The 23,611-nt window shown below is 42.4% G+C and overlaps 6 protein-coding genes across 6 annotated transcripts; 2 read left to right on the top strand and 4 right to left on the bottom strand.

The window, feature by feature from the left end:
• Positions 1 to 2,042: 2,042 nt before the first annotated feature.
• N7500_008706 (uncharacterized protein) lies at positions 2,043 to 2,459 on the bottom strand (the record flags this gene model as incomplete). Its single annotated transcript, XM_056679850.1, has 1 exon — positions 2,043 to 2,459. One exon carries the CDS (start codon positions 2,457 to 2,459, stop codon positions 2,043 to 2,045), a length of 417 nt encoding a protein of 138 aa, XP_056530222.1.
• A 1,267-nt stretch (positions 2,460 to 3,726) lies between these two features.
• On the top strand, positions 3,727 to 4,089 carry N7500_008705 (DOC family protein; the record flags this gene model as incomplete). The annotated part of the gene is made up of 1 exon (XM_056679849.1): positions 3,727 to 4,089. The coding sequence occupies one exon, from the start codon at positions 3,727 to 3,729 to the stop codon at positions 4,087 to 4,089; it is 363 nt and encodes a 120-aa protein (XP_056530221.1).
• Positions 4,090 to 5,111: 1,022 nt separating this feature from the next.
• On the top strand, positions 5,112 to 5,737 carry N7500_008704 (uncharacterized protein; the record flags this gene model as incomplete). The annotated part of the gene is made up of 3 exons (XM_056679848.1): positions 5,112 to 5,406; positions 5,470 to 5,598; positions 5,655 to 5,737. The coding sequence occupies 3 exons, from the start codon at positions 5,112 to 5,114 to the stop codon at positions 5,726 to 5,728; spliced, it is 498 nt and encodes a 165-aa protein (XP_056530220.1). The 3' UTR covers positions 5,729 to 5,737.
• A 5,069-nt stretch (positions 5,738 to 10,806) lies between these two features.
• N7500_008703 (uncharacterized protein) lies at positions 10,807 to 11,585 on the bottom strand (the record flags this gene model as incomplete). Its single annotated transcript, XM_056679847.1, has 5 exons — positions 10,807 to 10,950; positions 11,079 to 11,171; positions 11,241 to 11,300; positions 11,394 to 11,534; positions 11,577 to 11,585. 5 exons carry the CDS (start codon positions 11,583 to 11,585, stop codon positions 10,807 to 10,809), a joined length of 447 nt encoding a protein of 148 aa, XP_056530219.1.
• Positions 11,586 to 12,498: 913 nt separating this feature from the next.
• Positions 12,499 to 13,704, bottom strand: N7500_008702 (integrase zinc binding domain-containing protein; the record flags this gene model as incomplete). Its single annotated transcript, XM_056679846.1, has 5 exons — positions 12,499 to 12,703; positions 12,769 to 12,908; positions 12,974 to 13,141; positions 13,261 to 13,428; positions 13,669 to 13,704. The coding sequence occupies 5 exons, from the start codon at positions 13,702 to 13,704 to the stop codon at positions 12,499 to 12,501; spliced, it is 717 nt and encodes a 238-aa protein (XP_056530218.1).
• Positions 13,705 to 15,664: 1,960 nt separating this feature from the next.
• Positions 15,665 to 16,429, bottom strand: N7500_008701 (ATPase AAA-type core; the record flags this gene model as incomplete). Its single annotated transcript, XM_056679845.1, has 2 exons — positions 15,665 to 16,263; positions 16,312 to 16,429. The coding sequence occupies 2 exons, from the start codon at positions 16,427 to 16,429 to the stop codon at positions 15,665 to 15,667; spliced, it is 717 nt and encodes a 238-aa protein (XP_056530217.1).
• Positions 16,430 to 23,611: the final 7,182 nt, after the last annotated feature.

The raw sequence follows: 23,611 nt of genomic DNA, 5'->3' as shown, positions 1-23,611 counted from the left end.
AGGAACGTACTAGGAGATTTACTATGGAAAAAATCGAAAGAAATAATATAGTATCAGAATACGAGAGAATATCAATTATCAGCAATACAATACAGAGTGTAGGCACCAAAGGCAGAAGCAAAAAAGGGTGTATTAGGAGAAGAGAGAGCACTCAATCTAACTATCTAACTAACTACCACGAGGTATCCACTGTAACTGATGTTGCTTGTCTACGGCGTATTGTGAGGATGATACACCGTGCTTGTTGCGGCAGGGATACATGGCTAGAGATTGGCGATGACGAATGCTGCGAAGCTGCGATTCTGATGGAGAATGCCCTGGGACGTTAGGTGATTTTGGATGTATGAGTGGGGAACTTTGTGCTTGCCTAATGGAGATTTAGCGTATATATGCGCTGAATCTCTATTAGGCAAGCACTGATAACGTAAGCATGGCTCGTAACCTTAGAACCTTGGAAGCAAATTCCGGATAATACGCAGAAAATGCCTCGTGAATACTGCCTCGATATATATTAGGTGTAGGTAGAGAAAATGTACTACCAAGCATGCTAGGGATCAGGACGGATGGGTGAGATCTAATAGCATCTTCACTGGTCGGGCTGCGATTTAATAGATTGTTATGGACACGCGACGAACCGAACGACGGGTACCAAAAGTCACGGGACCTATTATTGTAGTGCCCCTCCTACCCCACGGTCATCTTTGTGTCTTCTGTGATAGTAATCCCTCTTTTATCCGCACCTCGATCGCTCCAAATTTCATCCGCTTAAAAGTAGAGGTATATGTTTCCTTCTGTATACTCTATTGCGTTATTTGATTCCACGGCACATTGGACAGTTGAGATATATCATCGGAATTCACCACACTCGCTTATATCGCATACTAACGCAGCTCAGTATGACAGATTTATCTCTCGACGAAGAAGCAAAGAAATTGCTAGATACTCTCGCGCAAGCACTTTCTGGCATAACGTCCTAAAATGATGGGAAGGGGAATCTAAAGTATGAGCTCAAAGAGGTTTCGCCTTTCGTTAGGCCTCTCCTCAAAACAGTTGGCCTTCCAGTATGGTTAGAATTTTCTGTGGTCTGCGACCTACTAATGTTATTCTCAGGATTGGAATTTCACAGTATGGATGTGGAACACATCTTTCAAATAGGAGAAGTTACCCGGCCCCGTCAACATTATACCTATCTCCAATATATCGGATTCGGCGAGAAGCAAGCCGGGAGGTGCTTTTAAGCATGGTATTATGAGACGAATCGATAGGGAAGTTACTGTTGAGCCTAGGCTCGCGGCTATCTTTGCGGTTCCCCCTATCACGAGGTATGTAGGAAAGTCGCCCTACGCTTACCCGTCGCTAATGTGTTCCTAAGCTGATCGCATACGGACAAATAATGAATTGATTCCTCAACTGTCAGCTCTTGCCTTACTGTTCCTCTTTGTATTTTCCGTTCCTACATATAGCTCCCGTCCCACCTCGGATCACAAATTGTCTGCGCCACTGGATAATGCGTGATAGAAAGGGTCGAAATACACCCGTAGGTCGTCGTTATTTGCATATGTGAATAGATCGAGACCCACGACAGGCTCACTATATATATGCATGTAAGGATTGAACTCCTGGGGGCCATCATTGAAGTAATTTTCATATATCGGGGAGATAAGCAGGATGTTATAGCCCAAAACATTGCAAATATCAACTAGGCTGTATCAATAAGCACGCATTCGCCAATATTTAAGGGGTCAATATACTTTAAATTATCCCCGGCGATCACTTTGATGAAACAAGGGAGGCAGTATAGAATGAGGCCATCCTCAGTGGTAGGAACTGCTAGCTGGGGAGTTCCCATATCTGCCAGGAAGGTTTCTAGGCTGTTTTTCGTGTGGGCAAACCTTCCGTATTGTTGAATAGAGCGGGGAACTTGAGGTGATCAGCATCAAAGAAGCTACCCTAGAGTAGGAATACCAACATATGAGGAAAGCTTCCCAGGCTAAAAACCCCCAGTTGAGGTCCAGCAACTTAGACATATAACCATTTACCCATTAACATCCATATCGAAGTCGCCGGAGATTCGCTGAGCTAGTATCACTGATATATCGACGCATGATCCATTCCACAGTCTCAATCGAAATTCCAGTTTCGAGCATAACGACGCATAAGGACACAAATATGAGCTGTTGATATTTGACGATATGAAGCAGAAGATTTCCTTGCAGCTTTCTATCCTTTGTCAACGCACCATATTCGCATCCTCGCATAATCAAGGTGTTGTGTTCTGAGGGGTTCTCATTTGGGTACAAGTTTGACTCATCGCGCAGGTTCGTGGTCAACCGTCGACCACATAGCATTTGAATAGTTTCTCGATTGATTTCTGGGTAGCATAATCCAAGCTCTTTCTTCTTCTTAATCCAACGAGCGCTCTTTGTAACGTCCTCAACGAAATATCTGAGCTCCTTCATGCCTTGTGTCTTACCAACCGACGTTTCCTTAAAGAATGGCAACGTGGAGAGAGCAGTATCGGGAAGATCGATATCGCGGTTTCGAATCGGATCATAGTATAGAATTCTGAGATCATCTCTAGTGGGCGGACGAGATCCGGTCGAATGAGGACTGCTTGGACAAGAAACCCGGAACACTAAACATCCATTTCGATAATCACTCGGGTGAGGGTCCGTTGGATGTATAGGAGTACTGGGCAGAGAGTCCGCTGATACTATTGATGCTGTAGCAGAGGCTCTATGCTGAGAGGCCGCTAATACAGTCGTAGAAGTCGTGGGCTGAGATTCTGATGATATGGTCGCTGGGGCACCGTACGGCGAAAGCGCCGCCCCAGTGAAAGTCTGGCTGATTTCTTGTTTTAATGCTGCTGAAAGCCGAATCTCAAGGAAGGCTATGTAATCGTCATCGCTACCTTCAAAATGGAATGCACGCTTGCTTTAAGACATAGTCGTTGGAGAGTGCAAATAGATTGGTGGGGATTCTGATAGTTCCCAATATAGCACGACTATATATATGTGTGGTATAATTTCATGATATAAAGCGGGGTAGAACAGAGTAATACAACCTGCCGCGCAATCACACGAGTTATCCCAAAGCGCCTACTCCAGCCAGCGATTGTCTGCGCCAATATGGATTGTGTCTCGATTTAGGTCTAAGAGGTCGCTTAATTAGGGCCCTTTGGTCTGTTCAATTTATCTGTCTTGCCTTGCCTAATGGGGTTTCTGCGCATTTATGCGCAGAAACCCCATTAGGCAACTTGCACTGCCCATATAAGGACATCGCATACGTAACGGCACTAACGAATAGGAAATAAGGTCCGTGTGTTTGCGTCTTTTTCTGTAGGTTATAGCCAACAGCGGAACAGGCGCTTCAAATTTCATTGTAGGGACCTCACCGTCGCTATATCGAGCAGTGTTAGCGGACCAATACGGAGTACCGTTCCAGGGCCTAGAGAGCGCCCGGTAGAATCTGTCTGTTGTAACGAAAAACTGTGTATATGGCATCTGAAAGTAATATAAATATGTGTATCTACCCTTCGTTGAAGTTGGGCTATGTTTTCTGTTCGAACTGTCTGAGGCCTTGCTTATTCCAATCACGACTCCATTCATCCCCACATCTGCTTTCTTGGAAATGGCTACAAAGAGGCTTTGGTTTCTAATAGCCAAACAAGTCGAGGTACTCCATACGGTACTTGTTATTCCGCGTTCCGCTCCGGTCCAGCCAAGTATGCTAGAGTCTGTAATCCATTCGCCGATGAACATGAAACACTACGCAAAGACTGAAGATGTTTTCCAGCTTGCTGCAAACTTTGCTGAGAGATTGATGAAAAACCATCCCTTTCAGGACAGGAACAAACGGACCGCTTTAGTGGCGGCTGATATGTTCTTGAAAATCAATGGTTACACCCTACTAAACGGACCATTCGCGAACGATCCAAATAACAAGGCGCTAGCAAATGCTCACGTCGCCGTCGTGACCAACCAGTGGACCGCCCAACAGTTGGGAGATTACTATAAGTCTTTGGCAGTGCCTATTGGTCCGTTGACTGCACAAATCTTGGAGTATAAAGGCTCGGCCATTGAGTACTAGCATCATACTCTCCGTTAACATCGTCGACGTTATGCACGGCCTCTGGATAGTGTTTTTGAGGAAAGGAACAGAGGCTCTTATGATGCAAACCTTTGTTGATTTAGCTTGTTGATGTCAGACTGCCTACCCATTTGAGACCGTATTGTGTCTGCCACGCTTGTCTTTGACAGTCATATTGATACCTAATGAATAAACATGTGCATCGATTGACTCACGCATACTTTAAGTCTGAAAACTTATCACCTTGAGTTGTGAATTTCGAGCAGCTATCTATTATATCGAGCGGTATAGTATGGCGATCATGTGTTACTAAACCCCAACATCCTATCTATACTAAGGCCAGTGAAACTGTACAAAAGCTTGAAAGCGAGTTCGATCGAAGCCGACTAATCGTCGCCCTATGATGAGCCAGCCTGTCGTAGGTTGGTTGTTGCGCTGTGAAAATTGAGGAGGTTTATTTTGAGAAAATTAGTACCCTGTCAATGCATTACGTCGACCGAGATTTGCGTATTTAAATTAAAAATAAGCACCGGAAGGGCGGGGTCGACCCGCTCGGGCGGATATTGAACCGAACTGGAGCGGCAAAGGATCGTGGAGAATCGATCCACTTGCCAATCAAATGGTCGTCGACGACAAGACGAGTAGAGGAACCATAACCGTATTCTATTCTAGGAAGGTATACGCGCCGCTGAAACTTTCTGCACAAAAATTCCCCAAGCCGGTAGCCACCAACCAAATAGAAGCAGGTGGGGGTAAAAGCAGCAGGCAGGCAGGCAGTGAACAGTTGTCGGCTCCAGATGCCCCTAGTTATCAAACCCCCTATGCGCCAGACTGGGATTGTCCGAGCGCAACTGATCCGCTGATATATTATTCCGCTCCGAGAGAAAAAGGGTATGTAAGAGGACTGCTCCCGGTCAATCCATGACAGGCCTTTACAACTTGTCTAGCGTATTGTACGTCTCAAATACGAAAGAATTACCTGTCCCTTTACTGACTTGAGTCTTCAATTAGTCCGATCTACTATGTTTCGCTATGCTTTTCGCCCCCTGGCTCCCTTTCCCTGCCCTAGAAGTGCTCGTAGCGCGCGACTTCTTTATCACGTCACAACAGATTTTATCACCCATAATACGGGAGGAAATCTGGTTACCAGAAAGGTGCCTGTTGTTGTTGGCGACCCGGGAGAAACTTTCGTTTTGATTGAGCAAGAGGTTGGTAGTGCACTCCGTGCTGCTAGTCCCTTTATATCAGTATCTGCAGCTAGTGCTGAATATCGTTGTAAACTTACGTTTTTCCACGATTCCCAACACTTTGGATTTGGTACGTTGTCAGTGTGCGAGATTCTTATTCAACCAAGCCTTAATAATTTGTTTCCATTGCTAGGACCAACGAGTTATCCCCGCCTCTATGCCCCAAGCCAAATTCCTCGCCAGACAGAGTTGAATACAAGCCCTGCAACTTTGTTCATGGGTGGAAAGATGCACCATCTAGTTCTAGATGGAACACCTGATGGTAACCAGTCACAAATCTTTCCCGTCTTACGTGTACTGATCTATAATACCTCCTAGCAATTTTTGCGGAGAACGCAAACGCTACTGGACGGAACCTGGCAGGCGTACTCGACCAGCTGAAGGATATGTGATGTCAAGATTGTTTCTGCTCCCGCTACGTCGGGAATCGTTTGATACTAGACCGTCTAGACAGGTTACCAATCTACGACCAAACCCTGGGAGAGGGATTATCGGTAAATGAGAATTCTCAATGTCATCGAATATGGCTATGATCCTCGAGTGTTTTCGCGATAGAACGAGTGGTGTTTGATAATCCCCAGGGCAACACTTAGGTTTAATTGAGGGAGATAAGAGAATAAGTGCCACTCTCTGCCACAAACGGTCACTAAGGAAGCCTTCGCTGCGGTGGACCTCCCTATGGGAAGAGGGTGGCAAGGGAGTGCACCTCAGCTAGCTGATAATTGAATAACATTGACCCAATTGTGACTTGATTTGCAACCAGTGGGTGCTCTAGTGAAGTTCCATACAATAAGTACCCGTCAACGAGATGATTTACTGCATCTTGAGTGCGCGCGTACACGTCGTGCGTACACTTCTCTTCTCAAGTTGACGAATGGCAGTCAGTAGGATTGAGGAATAGCGCCTCATTCCCACCTCGATTTATTAGGCGACGATCTAAGCACATGATTCCCGTTATCTATAAATAGTAATTATCGGTTCTATACCGTGATATTCTGAGTGATTTTAGTCTCTTCAGTACTTAGGCTGAGAGCTTTACTAGTACCTCTTTGACTTCGAGATCAATAATGATGATAATGATAATGATGATGAATTTATTGACCCGATGTAGCTCGCTAATTATATACATGCTGTTATATAGGGATAGCGTCCTAGAGCCTGCTCCCGACGATAAATAGTGGTGTATCAGTGATACTAGCTGCCTATGACATTCTGTTGGATCGTGGAAGTTCTGCGCTGGCTTTCTTAGGGCCAGTGCCATCGACACACTCCGCGAGAACAATAAGGCACTGGAGGAGACTAGGAAGATTAGTGAGTCCTAGGGGTTCAGGGGAACTACTAAGCTTATATTTGTTCTCTTGTCACGTCCTTACTGGCAATGGGCCATAACAAACAAGGAACGCAGTCTTGGAGGCCCACCTCCTAAGCACACTCCGCAATCCGATTGGTAGATCAGCCCATCAGTAGATAGAAATATCGCCTCTTATTTAAATTCGATAGTCATTAAGAATTGAGAGACTAATCCTGCGATGACCTGATCTAATAGCGGCTTACCCACCGAAGAATATAAAGCTATATACTTCCCTGAAGTATTCTTCTTCTCATCTTATAAACACTTCATAATAAATGACTCTTCAAATGCCGAGTTTGAATCTATACCGATGAGCTCGACTGATAAGTTCAGAGAGTACTATCAAACAGCACTCAGAAAGCTTAGCCTCGATCAACTTCGCTATTTTTCTAAAAGGCTGCCTAGATTACCCAGCCCACGAAATAAAAAAAGTATAGAGCCTTCACAATAAAGTTAACACCTACTAAGCTCTAAAGCAGTGGTAATTATGTCTATTCTTACTATTCTTCCCGCGTAGCTTATGATCCTTGTTAATTTGGAAAAATCCTCGAAAACCTCGGAGGGTATAAGAAAAATACTAAGTGTAATCACACCGCTTATAAAACTCGAAAAAAAATATACGAATCAGGAAATAGGTAAGTCTTCGTTTTTATATCTCTATCAATAGAGCTGACCTACGTAGATAATAATATGGCAGTTAGGATTATAAAAGCTAGTGATAGCTATAAAATCGAACTCTGTGAGATACACAAGTATCGACCTTTGCCGTGGCCAGATATGAGTATTTAATATCGGGTTCCTAGTATGACTTCGGTGATCCTAGCCTCGTAAGCCGTAGAAGTGTCAAACCTTACGATAGGAATCGAAAACCTTCGGACTAGATAAATTTATTCTTCTTATATGCTTAATGATAGCCAAGAAAGAGTAAAATAACGGTTTAATCCTTGTATCCGTAGCCATTCCTCCTCTTCCAAAGCCAGAGAAGACCACCAAAGAATGCTTTTCAGGCAGGATCCATAAGCGTGAACTCACACCACGCGAAATAAACTCTACTATAGTTATACTGGTTTCCGCAATAGCTAGAGAGAGGTCGGCTTCCAAAAACCTTAAAAAGATCTATGGATAGGTCGTGAAGTAGATCCTCTGTAGTAACTGGTGGATTGCAGCGAGCTGGTATTATCGATAGAAAAACAATAGAGATCAATTTTTGGTCAGAGTCCTACTGTGATGCGCTGACTCAGAAACCTCGGAGGTGACCGAATAGGTATAGGATAGAATGTATCCCCTATAGGTATAATTTCTCAGAATATAGGCCCGCTTAGACCCTAAGGTCCCGACCTATCTCGGTCTATCAATAGGAGACTATACCCCTAAACTTTGGTTAGTGAGCGCGGCATTACAAAGAAGGAATTATGATATATAGGTCTTGTGGTCCATTGTTCTTTAGGGTATCAAAACAAGTATTTTCTCTTTCTCGACCGGATATGAATAGTTATACTGCCTATAACCCTAGGCCTTCCTTAGGTTTCTTGAGTCTATTCTATGCTTGCCTAGGTCGGCGGAAGGTAAGGAATATAAGTCCTTGGTTATTCAAAGCTAACCACTATAAAAGGTACAGAGTGGACTAAACAAAGCGCTAGATCTATATAAGGTAAAGACCCAAGACCTACCAAAAGTAAGACCTGATATACCTAGTATATATCTCGACCAGTGTGTCACTAACTATGACGTTGATAAGCGATATATTAGATTAGGAAATACGGAGAGGATCGCTATATCGCCTGATATCGCTATACGCGATATATTAGGTAGTGCCCAAACAGAAGGTATACGAGTGATCGAAATCCAGGATATCCAATTTCCGGAGCCCTACTTAGACGATACAAAGTTGCGCGTCGAGCTAGAGGAAGATAGGCGCAGAACAATACACTGGTTGGGCTTTAGACAATTCGACGATATCAGCAATGCAGATAATACTCTCACAAAGTTTAAACCTTCGTTCTTAGTTAAAAGGAGGGTGATTCAAGTACTAGAGGTTCAATTCGCGGAAGGTTCATCGGATATAACAAAATTATACGTCGAACTGAAAGAAAATAGAAAGATGGAAGCTTGCTGGCTGGACTACCGGTATTTCAAAGAGGTTGTTAGAGCGAGGAAAGCCCTTATGGTATTCTATGGGAAAATCCTAATTTTGTTGAATTAAAATTGTACGTCATGTAATATTATCCATAACCCAGCTATTTCATTGGATATAATTTAAGGTAGCAGCATGCCAATCATTATAGTTCGAGGGTGTAAGGAGGATAAGGATAAGCATAGTAATAGGTCACTGGCACAACCAACCGACGTATAGGTAGGCCTTGATGGATTAAACATATCTTCAAAACTCAACTCTCAGGTCACAGAACACCTATCACATCTATTTAGAAGGACTTTTCCCACTTTACACTGGCCTTGAGTGATTTTATCGACCCATTTCCATAGCGGGCGCGTGTCCACGCATCCACATGCATATCTATAGGTGATGGTTTCAATCTATATCAGGATCGATCTATACACTTTGAATTGATGGTTTCGCGAACCTTGAATAATAAACACCTATACAAGGGTGCGTTGATTTCTTTCAATGGAGATATGAGACTCGAACTATATCGGCGATAAATCTAAACTCCAGTTGTAGAGAAATGAGAAAGAGACAATAGTGCGACGGTAAAGTATTCAAAGAAAACGGATTGTCCTTCAGTCCGGATGTTGGGCCCGGGATATATACAATACAACTTTCTCATTCCAGAAGCAGACCCTATGGTCACTGATCGGACCTCAATCAAGCTTGAATTCTCAAAATTACTTTGGCGGTGGAGGCGGGACGCCCGGCTTCTTGACGCCTGTTGTATCGTATGCGCCACGTCTATGAAGCTTAGCTTAGCTTGTGCTCAGTGACAGTATAGGATCTACCTACCTAGCAATGGTTTCTTTAGGGCGTATCATCTGCATTATAGGTGGATGTTAAATGGATAGTGCAGAGTGATTTGACAAGATATAAGGATTCAAATCTCTCTATACACGAAGATATTCCCGCAAAAGCCTTCCTAGTTTCCCTGAAATAATTTTTTGTTAAGCCTAGAATAAATACCAGCGTGTGGTATATGATCCGTGTTTATGAATTGAACTCTGAAAAGCGGGTCTTATAATTGATCTAAGCTTCGGAGGATGATACGAGTCCCGAATGCCGATAATGTGTAGTTCTTTTGAAAGCCGACTAGCTACTTCGGGCAAAGTCTCGCTAGAATAAAACTACCATGATATTCCTAGTGTAGGGTTCGAAAAGCTTAAGTAGCGCTTTTGAATACCGCCCCTTTCCACGGCCTCGACACTCCCTTCTTCTTTTGGTGGTGCTTTAGGTTTAAGGAGAAGGACACTTAGGCAGCTTTATTCTAATGGGCAAAAGGTATCAAACTACGAGAGCTCTCTATCTAGCTATCTAAGTAAATACTACCACGAGGTTCAGCAATTTCATAGAGAGCTTGTGTATCGATACTGCTAGTCTAATCGATGATTTAATTCACACCATCAATTTCCTTCTAGCTTCACTATGCTCATCAATAGAAGCGAGAAAAGAGCCTGGCTTCATATCTCAAGGCTTAGCCACACGACACCAATACTTAAACTTCCTAAGCGTATAGCACCTCAAAATTTAATTGTGTTTTTAGTAGCATTTCTCCTATTGTGCAGAGACCTTTGGTCAACTTATCGCCACATAGAAATAGCAGAGCCCTTTCCACGCAGTCATATCCATAAGTATAGGTATATTAAAAGTATATAATACTTCACTATAATCTAGGTCGGCCTCTGTCTTTACGCCTTAGACTCATGGTATCACGTACCTCAATTATAATAGCCTATATAACTATATATTGATTGTTCTTAATAGAGGCTCGGATTATCTATAGTTCAGTACAGATCTCAATATATGGCTCGCGGGCTCTTATACTAAACTAATTGTAGAGAGATAAAAGGTAGAAGTGCTTTATTGGTAAAAAGGATAAAAACAATCTAGAGACAAGTATCGCTATATATTGCCACGAGCCATACAAGACAAGTTTAGTTTCGAGTTACTGACTATCTGGCCCTTTTAATCAATCGTCTAGATCGTCTTAGTTCAAGGGGGACGCTATTAGTATCTGAAAGTTTTCGTTTGCCATAAGAGCTAGAAGGTAGTTTACTCGTAGTACGTTTTGTGGTGCTGTATAGTGTTTTCTGCCCCTAAAATTGATCTGTTATCGAGAAATTGTCCGGTGTACCGGAAATAGTGTCTTTGTACTTATTTCGATCTACTTGTAGTAAAGTTTAACGAAAAGCATCTTAGGAGCTAAGGGCTATAATATACCTACTTGGCTAGTTTGACTATAGAGAGTAATAGGGTGATCTTCTATCACCTTAGTCGCTCTATTATTAAGTGCCTTATTAACTAAGCGAAGATAATTCTACTTAACGATTCGAGGCTCTTCTAGATCCTTATAGGCTAGCTACCTAGTAGGGGATAGAATAGATACAGAGTTAATGCCACTACGCTTATCTACTAGGGCTAGAAAGCTTTTATAGATCAATATCTCCTAGTATTCTAATATAGTTATAACTTTAGTATCGGCAATAGAATAAAGCTACTCGGCATTATTATAGCCTAAATCCTCGTTAGTATAAATCACAATAGGATTAGAGGCCGAGCCTAAAGGAGTAGGATTATCTCCAATCATTATAGGATTGGCCTTAGTGCCTAGCTCGGAAGAATTGATAAGTTTGTATATAGGACGGTCTAAATGCTTATCGGGGATTAAAACTTTGTAACGCTAAGTTAGTAAAATCTATAATACTTCTAGAATATCCCTCACCAAAGGCATTCTTTCTGAAAGAGCTTATACTAACTTGGGCGGGAAGTGGAGGAGGAAACAAATGCTTAATATAGGGTAAGACTAAGGGCTGTGATTATAGGAGAAACAGCGTGCGAGGAATATGGCTTTATACCTCTAATCTGGCCGATTACACCTTGTTCAACCTTTAGGGTGAAGCGGGCACCCTTGTCTAGGCCTGAACTTCGGACAGACCAATCGTCTCCATGTCTAACGCATATTGTGGAATACCGTACGTCAGAGTCATCGCCTGCAGGTAAATCACATAACTGGCTAGTATTGCTGTAGACCTTCTTTCGCCGATCGCCGCCTCGGCTGATCCTGGTATTGTCTATGTCTTCCGGAATAGAGGATTAAATATGCCTTAAGATTGTTGATTATGACTGCGTTATTATCCCAACTTGGGTCTCTATCATGAATACCAACTTTTGGAGGAATGTATCGCAATGAAAATAGATATAGAAGCTCGGGGTTATAAAGTCTGGATTATCTTGCTATAGTTATATTGTACTTATATTCTGTATCTAGGTACTTAATTGCATAGTATTCCACCTCGCACTAGCTGTTAGGCTTAAGGACCCCACGAAACAGCTGTGGCTGGTACCTATATAAGGAAAATTGACTTTACCAAACCTTCCGTACTTATTTATACTAGACATTACAGAACCCTCACCCTTGATAGTAGTGGAAGATAAGATAGATGAATGATGGGTTTTATAAAAGTATATTGCAATGTGTACAACGGCGATATATATTATGATTATATCTGGGGGGCAGTCGCTGAGACTGCCGGGTAGAGAAAGGGTTGGCTCCAAATATAGATAAGTGTAAAAGATTACCATATGATCTTGGAACGAACGAACTACGTAGCCTAGTTACTGTACACATTTTGATGACTATCTAGCTAGCTACCATGACTCAAATAGTCTGCTGTCGTCCTCGACTCTTGTCGGAGAATTGGCGACGATGGTTGTATAAAAGATCGGGAGACCCTTCCTAATCTGGAGGAGCTTCCTCGCGGAGTCGTTGACATTAGGCGCGATCCTTCACGGCGTATCTGGCAAGTTGGACAAAGCTTGACAAAACGGGCGATCAATTCCTTGGGAACCCTGAAAGTATAGTTAGTAACCATAAAGCAAGCACATTATACTTACTATATCTTGTATTTACCCACCATGAATAGACCTTCCGGACTTGAGTGAATGTCTTATCTCGGCTACCATGCTTGCATTTCTGATGAGCGTCAGTGAGGATTTTGAACAATTTCTGTCGAATTGCAACCGGCTTTCCATTATGACAAATCATTATCTTATGCTTTATATCGCAAATAACTCTATTAGTATTGATTGATCTTACCCGTTAGAATGAGCAAGACTTACATCCGGTCCCATAGTCTCGAGCTTGAACATATTTTTGGCCCAAAACCTGATTTTCTTTAGTAATATGGGCAAAACCTTATATATGCCAAGAGATCCATACCGAAACTTAGCCGACTCCACCGTCGTCTCTTTAGGGCCAATCAATATAGTTCTAATGTCCCGGGCTCTCTTAGCATAGATCAAAACTTTATCTCGTTTTTGACTAGGTCATTCTTCGATATAGCTAAAATGATAAGATATCAGTAATAAGTCTAGTAAGGTTTATTATATATCACTCACTTCTATACTAGTTGATCAACGTCCTTTACATCAGGGAAGCCGCTAAGTGCGGGCACTATTTCCTCTGATAGTAATATAACCTCGTTGTGAGTCTCCTGGCTTTCAATCGCCGTTTCACCTAGCGGGTCGAGGGGCAGATCCCTTGGCCTATGAAGGTATCGTGGCTGGGCGATGATCTATGGCGAAAGGTGTAGCCTAGAATCATCAAGCGAATGTTTCGACGTGTACTGTAACCCTGGTGGATGACTTAAATATGTAGTAGAAAGCTGCTCAAAAGGAGACCCGTATATGTTGAAGAAATACTAAGGAAAATAAGGTCCATGTGTGCTGATATGATGCCCCTCTTACTTAAATTCATGACTCTCTAGCTGACCATACAAGTCAGATATTGCCATTTGGGAATTCATGAAACATACGTCATTCCATTCACTGTGTCTTACAAAGCTGCTCATGCTTGATGCCTGGCTTGATTATTGACCAACTAACGCTGATTTGCCAGAAAGAATGAATAAGAAGAATGCCAGCCTATAGCGGGGCTCCGATGGTGGTGATATTGATGGCGGCAGGAAGAGGCTCCTACACAGCAAGCAAGTATCACAAAGGATTGAAAACTAAGTCTTGAAACGAAATTTTGTAAAAACACGCATCAAGAAACTGGGCAACTAATCAATTTAAAAGACCACAATGATCAAATGATCGACTAGAAATTTGCAGTAATATTGAGCACTAAAGTTTTACTCAAGGTTAAGGCGCAGAGGGGTAGGGGAAATCGAACAGGAACACATTGTCCGCGAAAATTGACCGAATTTGTCAAGTCATACAAAAGCATACGATACTTGTGGTGATACAACCATGGAACAACTTTGCTTGAAGAAGAATAGAAAATGAGAGAAGGCTCAAGCTATTCTTAGAAGGCGATTGAGGATAGCGGCGTTACGTATCTATGATTCGGGTGTTACTTTTTTTTCCGGTGACTCTTGTGTCATAAGATCTATATAAATAAATTGGCACAGCTTGCTTGTCTCGCTGAGTCTTAGGTTAGCGATTAGAGGCGTTTATAGCCCATTCTAGCAGTATAGTCGGGACTCCCATCGACACATATTGTGCTTAATGCCCTATGTCTATTGAGCTTAGCTTATCTTGGTTAGAAACCTCCAAAAAAAAACAAGACAAGACATATAAGACCTACAGAGTTTTAGATATATTCCTGCGCTTAGACGAGATGATCTTTCTACATAAATATGTCAATAATTATCACAATAAGGCGTGCGGATTTATATACCTGAGTGTTGCGGCGCCATAGGCGATAGTAGAATACACATAGAGCAAGCACAAACCAACTAAAAAGGAAGGACGCACTAGCTAATTGTATAGGTCCCATGTCAAAGAGAAAATGGATTGATATCTTTCATGGTCAGGATTCATAGGAAATTAACTCTTTAATATATCCATGATAGGATACATGAACTAAAGTCTTTCTAGTTAAGTCTCTAGCCATGCACTTTTCTCAGTGTCCAAATTGCTCATAAGATGACATTAAAGGTCCTCCCTATTATTCTAATAAAGCATGCGGTTGACTAATATACGTATCTCGCTAGGGGGCAATATATCCATCATCAAAAGACTATATAGCACGACCATACCTTCTAACCCTATGTCAGTAACACTTGACTCTATGAGACCTTTGATGAATTTTGGAGGCGTATATCCTATACTCTTCAATAGAATATCAGATAGTAGACGAGTAGTGATAGGTCTATTATGTATATATAGCGCTATAGAGACGATGTAAGTAGTGATATCGCTATGTTCAATGAAGAACTGAGGGTTTCTTATTCCACTATCTAAATATTTAGTTTATTGAATTTATATCAAGCTAGAAACGATATACAGAATTGGCTTATAAGATATAATAATTTTTTAGCGATAGGTTCTATGATAAGGTATTATCTGTGCAACTTTGGGAAAAAGAAATGTATATAGGCAATTAGTTTTGGTGACTATATACTTTATAGATTTCTGGGGTTCCTTCCTATTGATAAGAATAAGATTTCTGTAAAGGCGAAACACCGAAGCATTTCTGTGCACCGACTCTAGCTAAATATGTAATATACTCACAAGTCATCTATCAATGGCTGCTATAGGTTAATCAAATTTCTACCTCGCTAAGCACTCCCTTGAGGTGAGCTCTATCAAGCGATTAATATAGAGTGCTTTATATACGATCGATGAGACGATAGCAGCCGTTGTCTTCGATCAGAATAAAAGAATTGTAGCAGGCTCTCATACCAAGCACACAAGTGCTTTTCTCTTGAATAGACAAAAACTCGTGGGCTTGGGGTCTGTGGCAGCATGGCTACTATTCTAGAGTTCATGCACAAAATATTTTAGGGAGTAAGAACTTCATTCTGATCACTTCGTTACTATACCAATCTCCCTTATACGTCCCATCCAATCACGAGCATTCAAAACAGCTAGCTCAGGGTTTTCTTTATAATCCATCAGATAATTATTGATTTGCACTGCAGTCAGGTCACTGGCGACCACAATATTTACAAATTCGTCACAAAGTTCTGATTTGCTTTTCTCCCATGTCTCGTCATTTACCGAACCCTTTTCGATAGGACTTTTGTCAAAAAACAAATGAAAGAGCTCCTTGATGCTTTCAGTATTCACGAAACCAAAGTGATATCTCTTATCTACCCGACCAGGCCGGATCAAGGCCGCATCAAGCTTTTCGAGATGATTGGTGGTCATGATCAGAATACGGCCCTCCTGTGCGGCGACACCATCAAGACAGTTCAAAAGAGCTAAGAGGGATATACCAGTACGGTGAAGTGTTTTTGAGTCTCCCACTTGGCTAGAATTTTCAGAATTCCCCCGTCGCTTATCGCCCTCTTGGTCAATCCCAGCTCTGTCCATGTCCTCAAGCAGCATAATACAACGTTTTGGAAGTTTTTGGAATAAGCCAACCAAGCTATCCTCATCAAGATTTTGGGAGTTCAAGCTGACTATATAGATATCAAGCCAAAGGTACCCCGCAAGTGCAAAGCACATACTTGACTTGCCAGTTCCAGGAGGACCATAGAGAAGATAACCTCGGCGGTATAGAATACCACGAGTCTCATACCAGAGTTTTGCTCGTGGGCTTAAGAAATATTCTATATCATTCAACATATCGACCTTGATCTCTAGAGGTAAGGCCAGAGTTGATAATGGACGAGGAGGCTTTGACACGGTCGGAGTCCAACTGATTGTGTTTTTCTGGTTAAATCCGCGAAAGATTGTGATTTTATGCTGGTAACGCTGAATTGAGGTATATTGTACTTCTTTCAAAAGTTCAAGGAGAACTTTTCTGCTCCAAAAAAACGAGTAGATCGTAAAGGCTTCTAGATTTGCGAACCAATTGTTTTGCTTCTCGTGTGGATCACGATAGAGGCCCAAAAGGCATCTTCGGTATAGGAACCAATGAAGCTTTCTTTGAGAAGGAGTACAACGAATCTTCATAGAAGCCGGGTAAATATAGAAAGACCTGGAAAAAATGACTCAAAGGCAACAGGTAGCACCTCAAGGATATTGTTATACATATTGCGGGGATTTCGTGTGTAAGTTCAGGCAGACGATAGGAAAGGGAGTTGGCCTTTTATAATGGTCCATTATTATATACCCAAGCCTGATTCTGCTCATGTATATGTAGCAATTTTACCCATTTTTCGGATCATAAGAAAAGTTCATCGTGGAACGGAACTTATATCACATTATTTGTTTTTTATAATATGATTCCGTATTTTTTAACTTTTATTGTATCGGTTTCTATAGGCCTCTCAGCGGGCGCATCTCTTAAGTTGGAATCAAATGCAAAAGGGCTATTGTCGCGTATTGCTAGGTGTAAAAAAAAATAGACTGACTGGCTTAGGGCAAGCCAAAGAAAACCTTCTGAAAAAACAACATTCAACATCATATCAGTGGCAGGAAGCGCGCTGCGAATATATTCTACGATCACTTTCTCTCCTTCTCAGTAGATTGAGTTCTAGAATACCCTGATTCAAGTTCAAATCGCGATTAAAGATCAGATATTTATCCTTTTCGATGCCGTATTTCCGTTTTAACGCAGTCCCGCCCTTCTTTTCCCACAAAAAACTCTTTGCAGACCCAATCTTATAACGAAGTATTAACAGATAGAGCTGGGACGACGCTTTCTCAAAAACAATAGAATCACCATAAATGTAGCCTTTTCGATTTAACACGGAACCTCATATGGACGGATCGCGGGGTACAGGCTAATTCAGCAATTTCGCTGAGAAGCCAGATATTCAAGGTTGTTCCCTGCAGCTGAGCCATAAATTGGGTCTTCATTGTCAGTGTTTCCATAACCCCACTATAGGCTATGATCTTATTGCTTACAAGCTTTCCTCCAATTGTGATAGCAAACTTCTAAGGCAACGCGCGAAGTTAGTCTCAGATATACCTTCTTAAAGGCCTGCTAGCGAGAGGGGGTGGGTTTCCCTGACGGATACGGGATGGTCTTTCGTGAAGAAAAAAGAACTTATAATGGCCGGGTCATATTTTGTGGCGCTGCTTTGATTGCTGTCTAGGTGGCGTCGTCTTGGCGCAGATATATGGGACTCTGGGTCGCCAGATCTGGTTAGATCATGAGGAGAGAGGGGATTATAGGATCAGCAGTCAACCACAACAATTTTAGGGCAAGAAGCCGGTGCGCAGAGCTGAATAGGTATTTGGACAGAGGGGCTAGAGAGAATTGCTGATGAGAAGATATGGGATAGATACCTACACAAAAAGACTAACCACTTTGTCGATGTGAACTGGGATACCAGAGTGTACGATATATATAGCTCGAATGTCCGATTCTGGAGAAACAGCAACGGAAATAGTGGAAGAATCAATTGAGAACAATGAGTTAACAGAGCTTAGGGAGGAAGGGATAGTGATAGAATCGACGGAGGCACAGATTGTGGTGAAATTCAATATCACATCGGGACTTCTAGGACAGTTCTAATCAGTGTGACTAGGTAAGGAGAAGGGGACGGGCATGGCAAAGATTCTAAATAAATCAAGACACAGGGAACACAACACAGTGGCTAGGCACTAGGCCTGCCGGGGTCACCTCGCGCTAAAATAATATATTGAGAATGACGCTTATTACCGACGAGGACGAATGTACATGGATGGCATCACGACCATCTCAAAATGAGATAGTAGACCTGGTAGTCCTAGTGATGTAGGAACCTGGTGACTCGGGGAGCCAGGGTGAAAAAAGGGGACTCTCTGCGCCCGTAGGGACTACGGGAAACCATCTACATAGCGTAGATGGGCCACATTGAATTTCTTTTATCGTATTTGTATTACTAGCCGGTTTATGGCCTGAATAGTAATTTCCTTGCATACTGTTGGGGGGCTTCAAGCCAGTCTACCAACCAAAACTAACCACAGAGACCTACCATGAGATTGAAAGCTGAAATGAGAAATACGGAAGGAAACACTGTATAGGCTTCAAGGAGACATGGCGTATAACCAAAAATACATGTACTGGTAGATTAGTGATAGTTGCCCTTTCGGCTCAGCCGCCGGACGTTAATGAATTGTGTGTGTGTGTGTGTGTTTTGGGGGGGGAGTAGATACAGCACAGCTAAGGGCATACTCCACTTCAAGTTCTCTCTTAAAAACCTTTTGAACCAAATGACAGGGGTTCTTGAATTCTATACTTCGGTCATCGTTCATCTTAGAACTGGCGAATGCATCCGATACCAAATATCCGAGGAAAGCTGGTTTGGTATAGGGTTTTCTATAATTTTGTACGCAAATATTGAAGGGGACTTTGATACGCATACTGTGGTATTCTGTTTTGATATATTGAAAGTGAGATAAGGACCAGGAGTTGATAAAAAAAGGTAAGCCCTCACTTTACACAACACACAATTTGTTCTAGCCTCATAAGAGCATCACTTAAAGAAATGCGGGATTCGATGGCTACCTTTGTCAGATCGCCAGCAACCGATTGTAGGTTTCCATCTCCACCATTGCCGCTTTTTTCAGCAAATATTGAAAGTATTCTTCCATACGCCCATGAATCTATAGCAACCCGTGCCTCAAAAGGAGCATCGGCAGGAGTTATCTCATCATTCTGTTGAATAAGGATTTGCATCTCCGGGGAGAGCCATTCCCACACATAACCCCCTGTCCCACTGATATCGATGAGAATAGCATTTTTGCTGTCATCGAACATAATGTTTAAAGGCTTGATATCAAGATGAGTTCGGCCTCTACTATGCAGTAAGTTTAATGCTCTTCCGATCTGTAGAGCCCACTGCACTAGTAACGCGTTTTGAACCGTAGCCTCCTTGATGATTTGCTCCAGCGACCCCCCGGAATAGTATTCCAGAAGAAATCCTGTAATCACCGCGGGTATATCGGTTGACGGGTCTGTCTTGTATAGGTTCTCCGATACAACTAGGCCAACTAGTTGTGCGATATTTGGTTGTCCGCGGAGTTCTGCAAGGGCGTCGATCTCGTCCAATATGGAATTCGTATCTCCTGGCTCATAAATAGGGCGGTCGATTGTTTTATACGCAAATTTTTGTTGATTGGAGAAGACCGTAAAGATTGCCGGAGCGATTGACTGAAAATTCTGCAGACAACTAGCCTAGAATATTGGATAGTGTTGATCTCGGTCGAAAGTCGGATACATAACTCTGTTTGGATCTTCCGTGATTTTGCAGCAGATTTGATGGGTGATATCAATAAAATAGTTTGGTACGGCTTGATGCACATCGCGAAGTATGATTGAATTTTCTCTTGGCCCGGTCAAGCTCAAAGTAAGCATTGTCACGGTATCCTCCAAAAGCTGTAGCTGACCGAAATCAACCGCTTCAATAAAACTTCGGAATATACACCTGCGTTTGAAATAACCAAGGTGTTGTATTGACTCCGGTAAAGACCAGTCCACGACAATTTTGATCCACCATGAAGAGCAGTTATTGCGGAGTATCAGAGTCTATGAGGGACGGTCGCCATTCCAGTCTTGATATGATTTGAATTCCAATAAGGATAGGGACTTTTCGATCATTTCGCTTGGTTCTCAAGATTCGAGAATCTGCTTTTGCCAAAAGGAAGAAAAACTTACGTGAAAAAATCGTTGGGGAAGGGGGGAGGAAGGGGTACTTGTATCGGTGCCCGTGTCACGTGTTGTCCACAAAGATATTTATTGATCTTCTTTAATGAGGGTAATAGTATTTTAATGAAATTTGAATTATGCAATACCGGCAGGGACACTATAGAAGGTTCCTGGCAGAGAGGATAGCTTCCTGTAGACAGAGTAATCCAAAGATATCTACAAGAGATAGGCTCAGTGGATGCGCAGAGGGTGGAGGCAGACTGAATGATATTTTTTGTTCTATTCTAACAATCCAACAAACTATATGAAATTTAATTGAAGCTCCAAGCATGTATCCTTACGTTAAGGTCAAGTGACGGTCTGACTACTCACAAGATCAAATAAGCCCAGGGTCTAGTTGACCTAATGTTACGGATAACCTAGTTAGTTAGTTAACAACTAGTAGATTATATATGCGGATAGCGCTTCCCGGTACTAATCAAGAGGTACACTACAACTAACATTCCGCTGGTCTATAGGAGCGTTTCAATATAATCATATTCCTATATCGTCATGCAACACCCTCCTTTCAGAATCTCGATTGTAGTCCGAAGTCCGCCATTTGCTTATAACTATAGACTGTTAGAATATAAGGATAAAACATTTCAAGACAACTCGCCTGATCCTTCTGGTTTGTTCGCAATGTCTGTGGCAGAAAGATCCTGTTGAGGGTCGGATGTTTCCATTAGGGGTTATTTAGAAACCTATTGAGTCCGCCATTCACCGTCGAACCTGTAGGCTATGAGGAAATGAGACCTTATGTAATATCTGGATAACGGCTCACCTGGTCCTTCTCTTTTACCTCCTTTTTTCTTATTATAGCCGTTCTGGGAGCAGAGTGTTCCTGTCGTAGATTGTGTGGTCCTAGTGGGATATTCACATATTTCGCCGGCTTTCGCTACTTCTTTGCACGGTTCTCCACTCAGTGTAGTCGTGTAATGACCACATCTGTAGACGCGAACAACAACATAGCACATATTGGTGGTGAAGAGAAATCGAGAGTTATTATTTGAAGGAATTGTATGGTTGATCGAAATTTGATATCAAGGTCAAGGCGGAACTGCTTTTATATGTCTAAGTAGTCTGATATAGACCGCTTTTAAACTGCTTGAGTTTGGAACTCTGGATCGCTAATTACAGACCTTTGAAGAGCCTCTAGACCCCACCACATACGCCGTAAGTCTGCGAGGCCTCAAATCGTATTAGTCGCACCTAATGGCCGAAAGCATACACAGTCTATCATATTACTACTGTCAATTAGGAGGGTCTACGTCCATCTCGTTGGAAACAGGCACCGGGAAAGCCTAGTTTGGTTATAGAGCTGGAGGAGATGGGAGTGTAATGACTGTAATTGACGCACACGTGGACTTAAAATGTTCAGTGATACTAACAAAGGAGACGAAATTATTTCGGATAATATGAGGCTGTGAGAACCACTGGTCGCCACCGCCCACCGGTATCTACTCTTTTGACAAGCCCAATTACCAGATAATACAAGGGTTTTTGTTCGATTAAAGGCTCTAGGCGTAAAAGAGTGAATCTCTTTACCGTAGCCTCTTCAGTATAGAGAGTAAAAAATATTCGAACGCTTCTAACTAACTTTGTTTGTACCGCGACCTAAGCCCAAGCCTACCTGCCTATCTCTAGTGGCTTTTCTTTTTTAAATGGCGTCTTCTTGGCAGTACGTCGTGGTGAAGATCAAAATAGATTTAGTTAGATTCGATTCAAGGAAACCAGGGGATCACAGAGTGAAAACCTGGAGCGACTAGAGATTTTGTCTAGCTGACCATATTAGTGTGACGGCTCCCACTTTTATTGATTCCTGATTTTAGATAGCATTGACTTGTGTATGTTTTGTTGCACAGAGTAGGTCAGGATATCACAAGTGTGGGCGGGAGAAAAGGACTTTGGGCAAGACAGTGTTGAAAAGAGGAGCGAGAGCCTTGTAGATAGGAAGATAGGGATCAGCATTGAGATATGATGAAAGTGCAGCCCAGGACTACTGGTATGGGAAATACAGTCTATTTGATATTATAATACCATTTCCCACGTGTAGGATCTTCATCTTCTAAACACCTAGGGCCCAAATTTCCATTTCCTTAAACCAATTGAGATATCCAGACCCTAGCCTCTCGAATTAAGTACTTGATGAGTGCGTCAGATCAGCTTCACTGTCGAAGGTTCTCAGAGATTATAGCGAGTGAGGAAGTTCCAGACTGTATGGTCACAAAGTCGTCGAAGATTATCTGAACTTGGTATCCGCAGATCTCTTCCTCTTGATCGAACATGGGTAAAATACGTTGTAATATACCCCTTCCTTGCAAGCCTACGAGATCCCCCCCCGACCTAAACATAATCCTGGACCATGAGAGTGATACGGGTCAAGAGCCCTTTATCTGTGAGTTGTTTCGATGTTCAGTATTAAGAGGTCATGCTATCGCGAAGCTTTCGTCCAAGTACACCTTCAAGAGTGAGCTTCGCTGATATATCCATCATTACATCGTAGACCGTAGTAGGCGTAGGGGTCATTGACCGGTACTTTTTTGCGTGCCGGAAGAGGATCACTTGGTTTTCTAATAGCTACTCAATTGTCTCGCTCATGGTTTTTGTTGCTGAAATGACATTAGTATAAGGACTTACACAGCGATCGCATGCTTGTTTTACTACACCTCTGTATGGTATTTGGGTCTGTGGGAAATTCTCTCTCATTTATAGTGGTATACCACTACGAGATACTTCCACTTTATAGTGTCGGTAATCAAATATTTTAGCTTAAGATCTGGAGTTATACTTGATCTTTTCTACTTAGGCTCTACCACGGCCTAACCTAAAGCCTTCCTAGTCCTTGACTTGCTTTCTCGGTTATAGCTTCTTGGCGCAGAACGCCATAATACAGATGAAATTTAATCTAACTAGATCTGGCGACCCGGAGTCCGGGGCGCTAGATCTAGCCAGGAAAATGCCCAGTAGCAAGTCCCACCAAGGACAGAGCGAGAAGCTAAATTATGTCTAGGTAGCGAAACAAGTTAGGATATCATAACCAAGAGTGGGAAAAGAATTCGTGGTTAAGGAAGTGAAGTGAAAGAGAGTGATATGGGATCAGCGTCGAAATGTGATGATTGTGCAGCTCAGAGCATGCCCAGCGCCACAGGCGCGTCGCACGGGCCCTTCCTGTTCTAACCACTCCC

The sequence above is a fragment of the Penicillium coprophilum genome (assembly GCF_028826855.1).
Source record: "Penicillium coprophilum strain IBT 35676 chromosome Unknown utg000005l_segment0_segment0, whole genome shotgun sequence".
Lineage (NCBI taxonomy): Eukaryota > Fungi > Ascomycota > Eurotiomycetes > Eurotiales > Aspergillaceae > Penicillium > Penicillium coprophilum.
The sequence above is the reverse complement of the archived record's forward strand: the minus strand, read 5'-3'. Positions and strand labels throughout refer to the sequence as shown.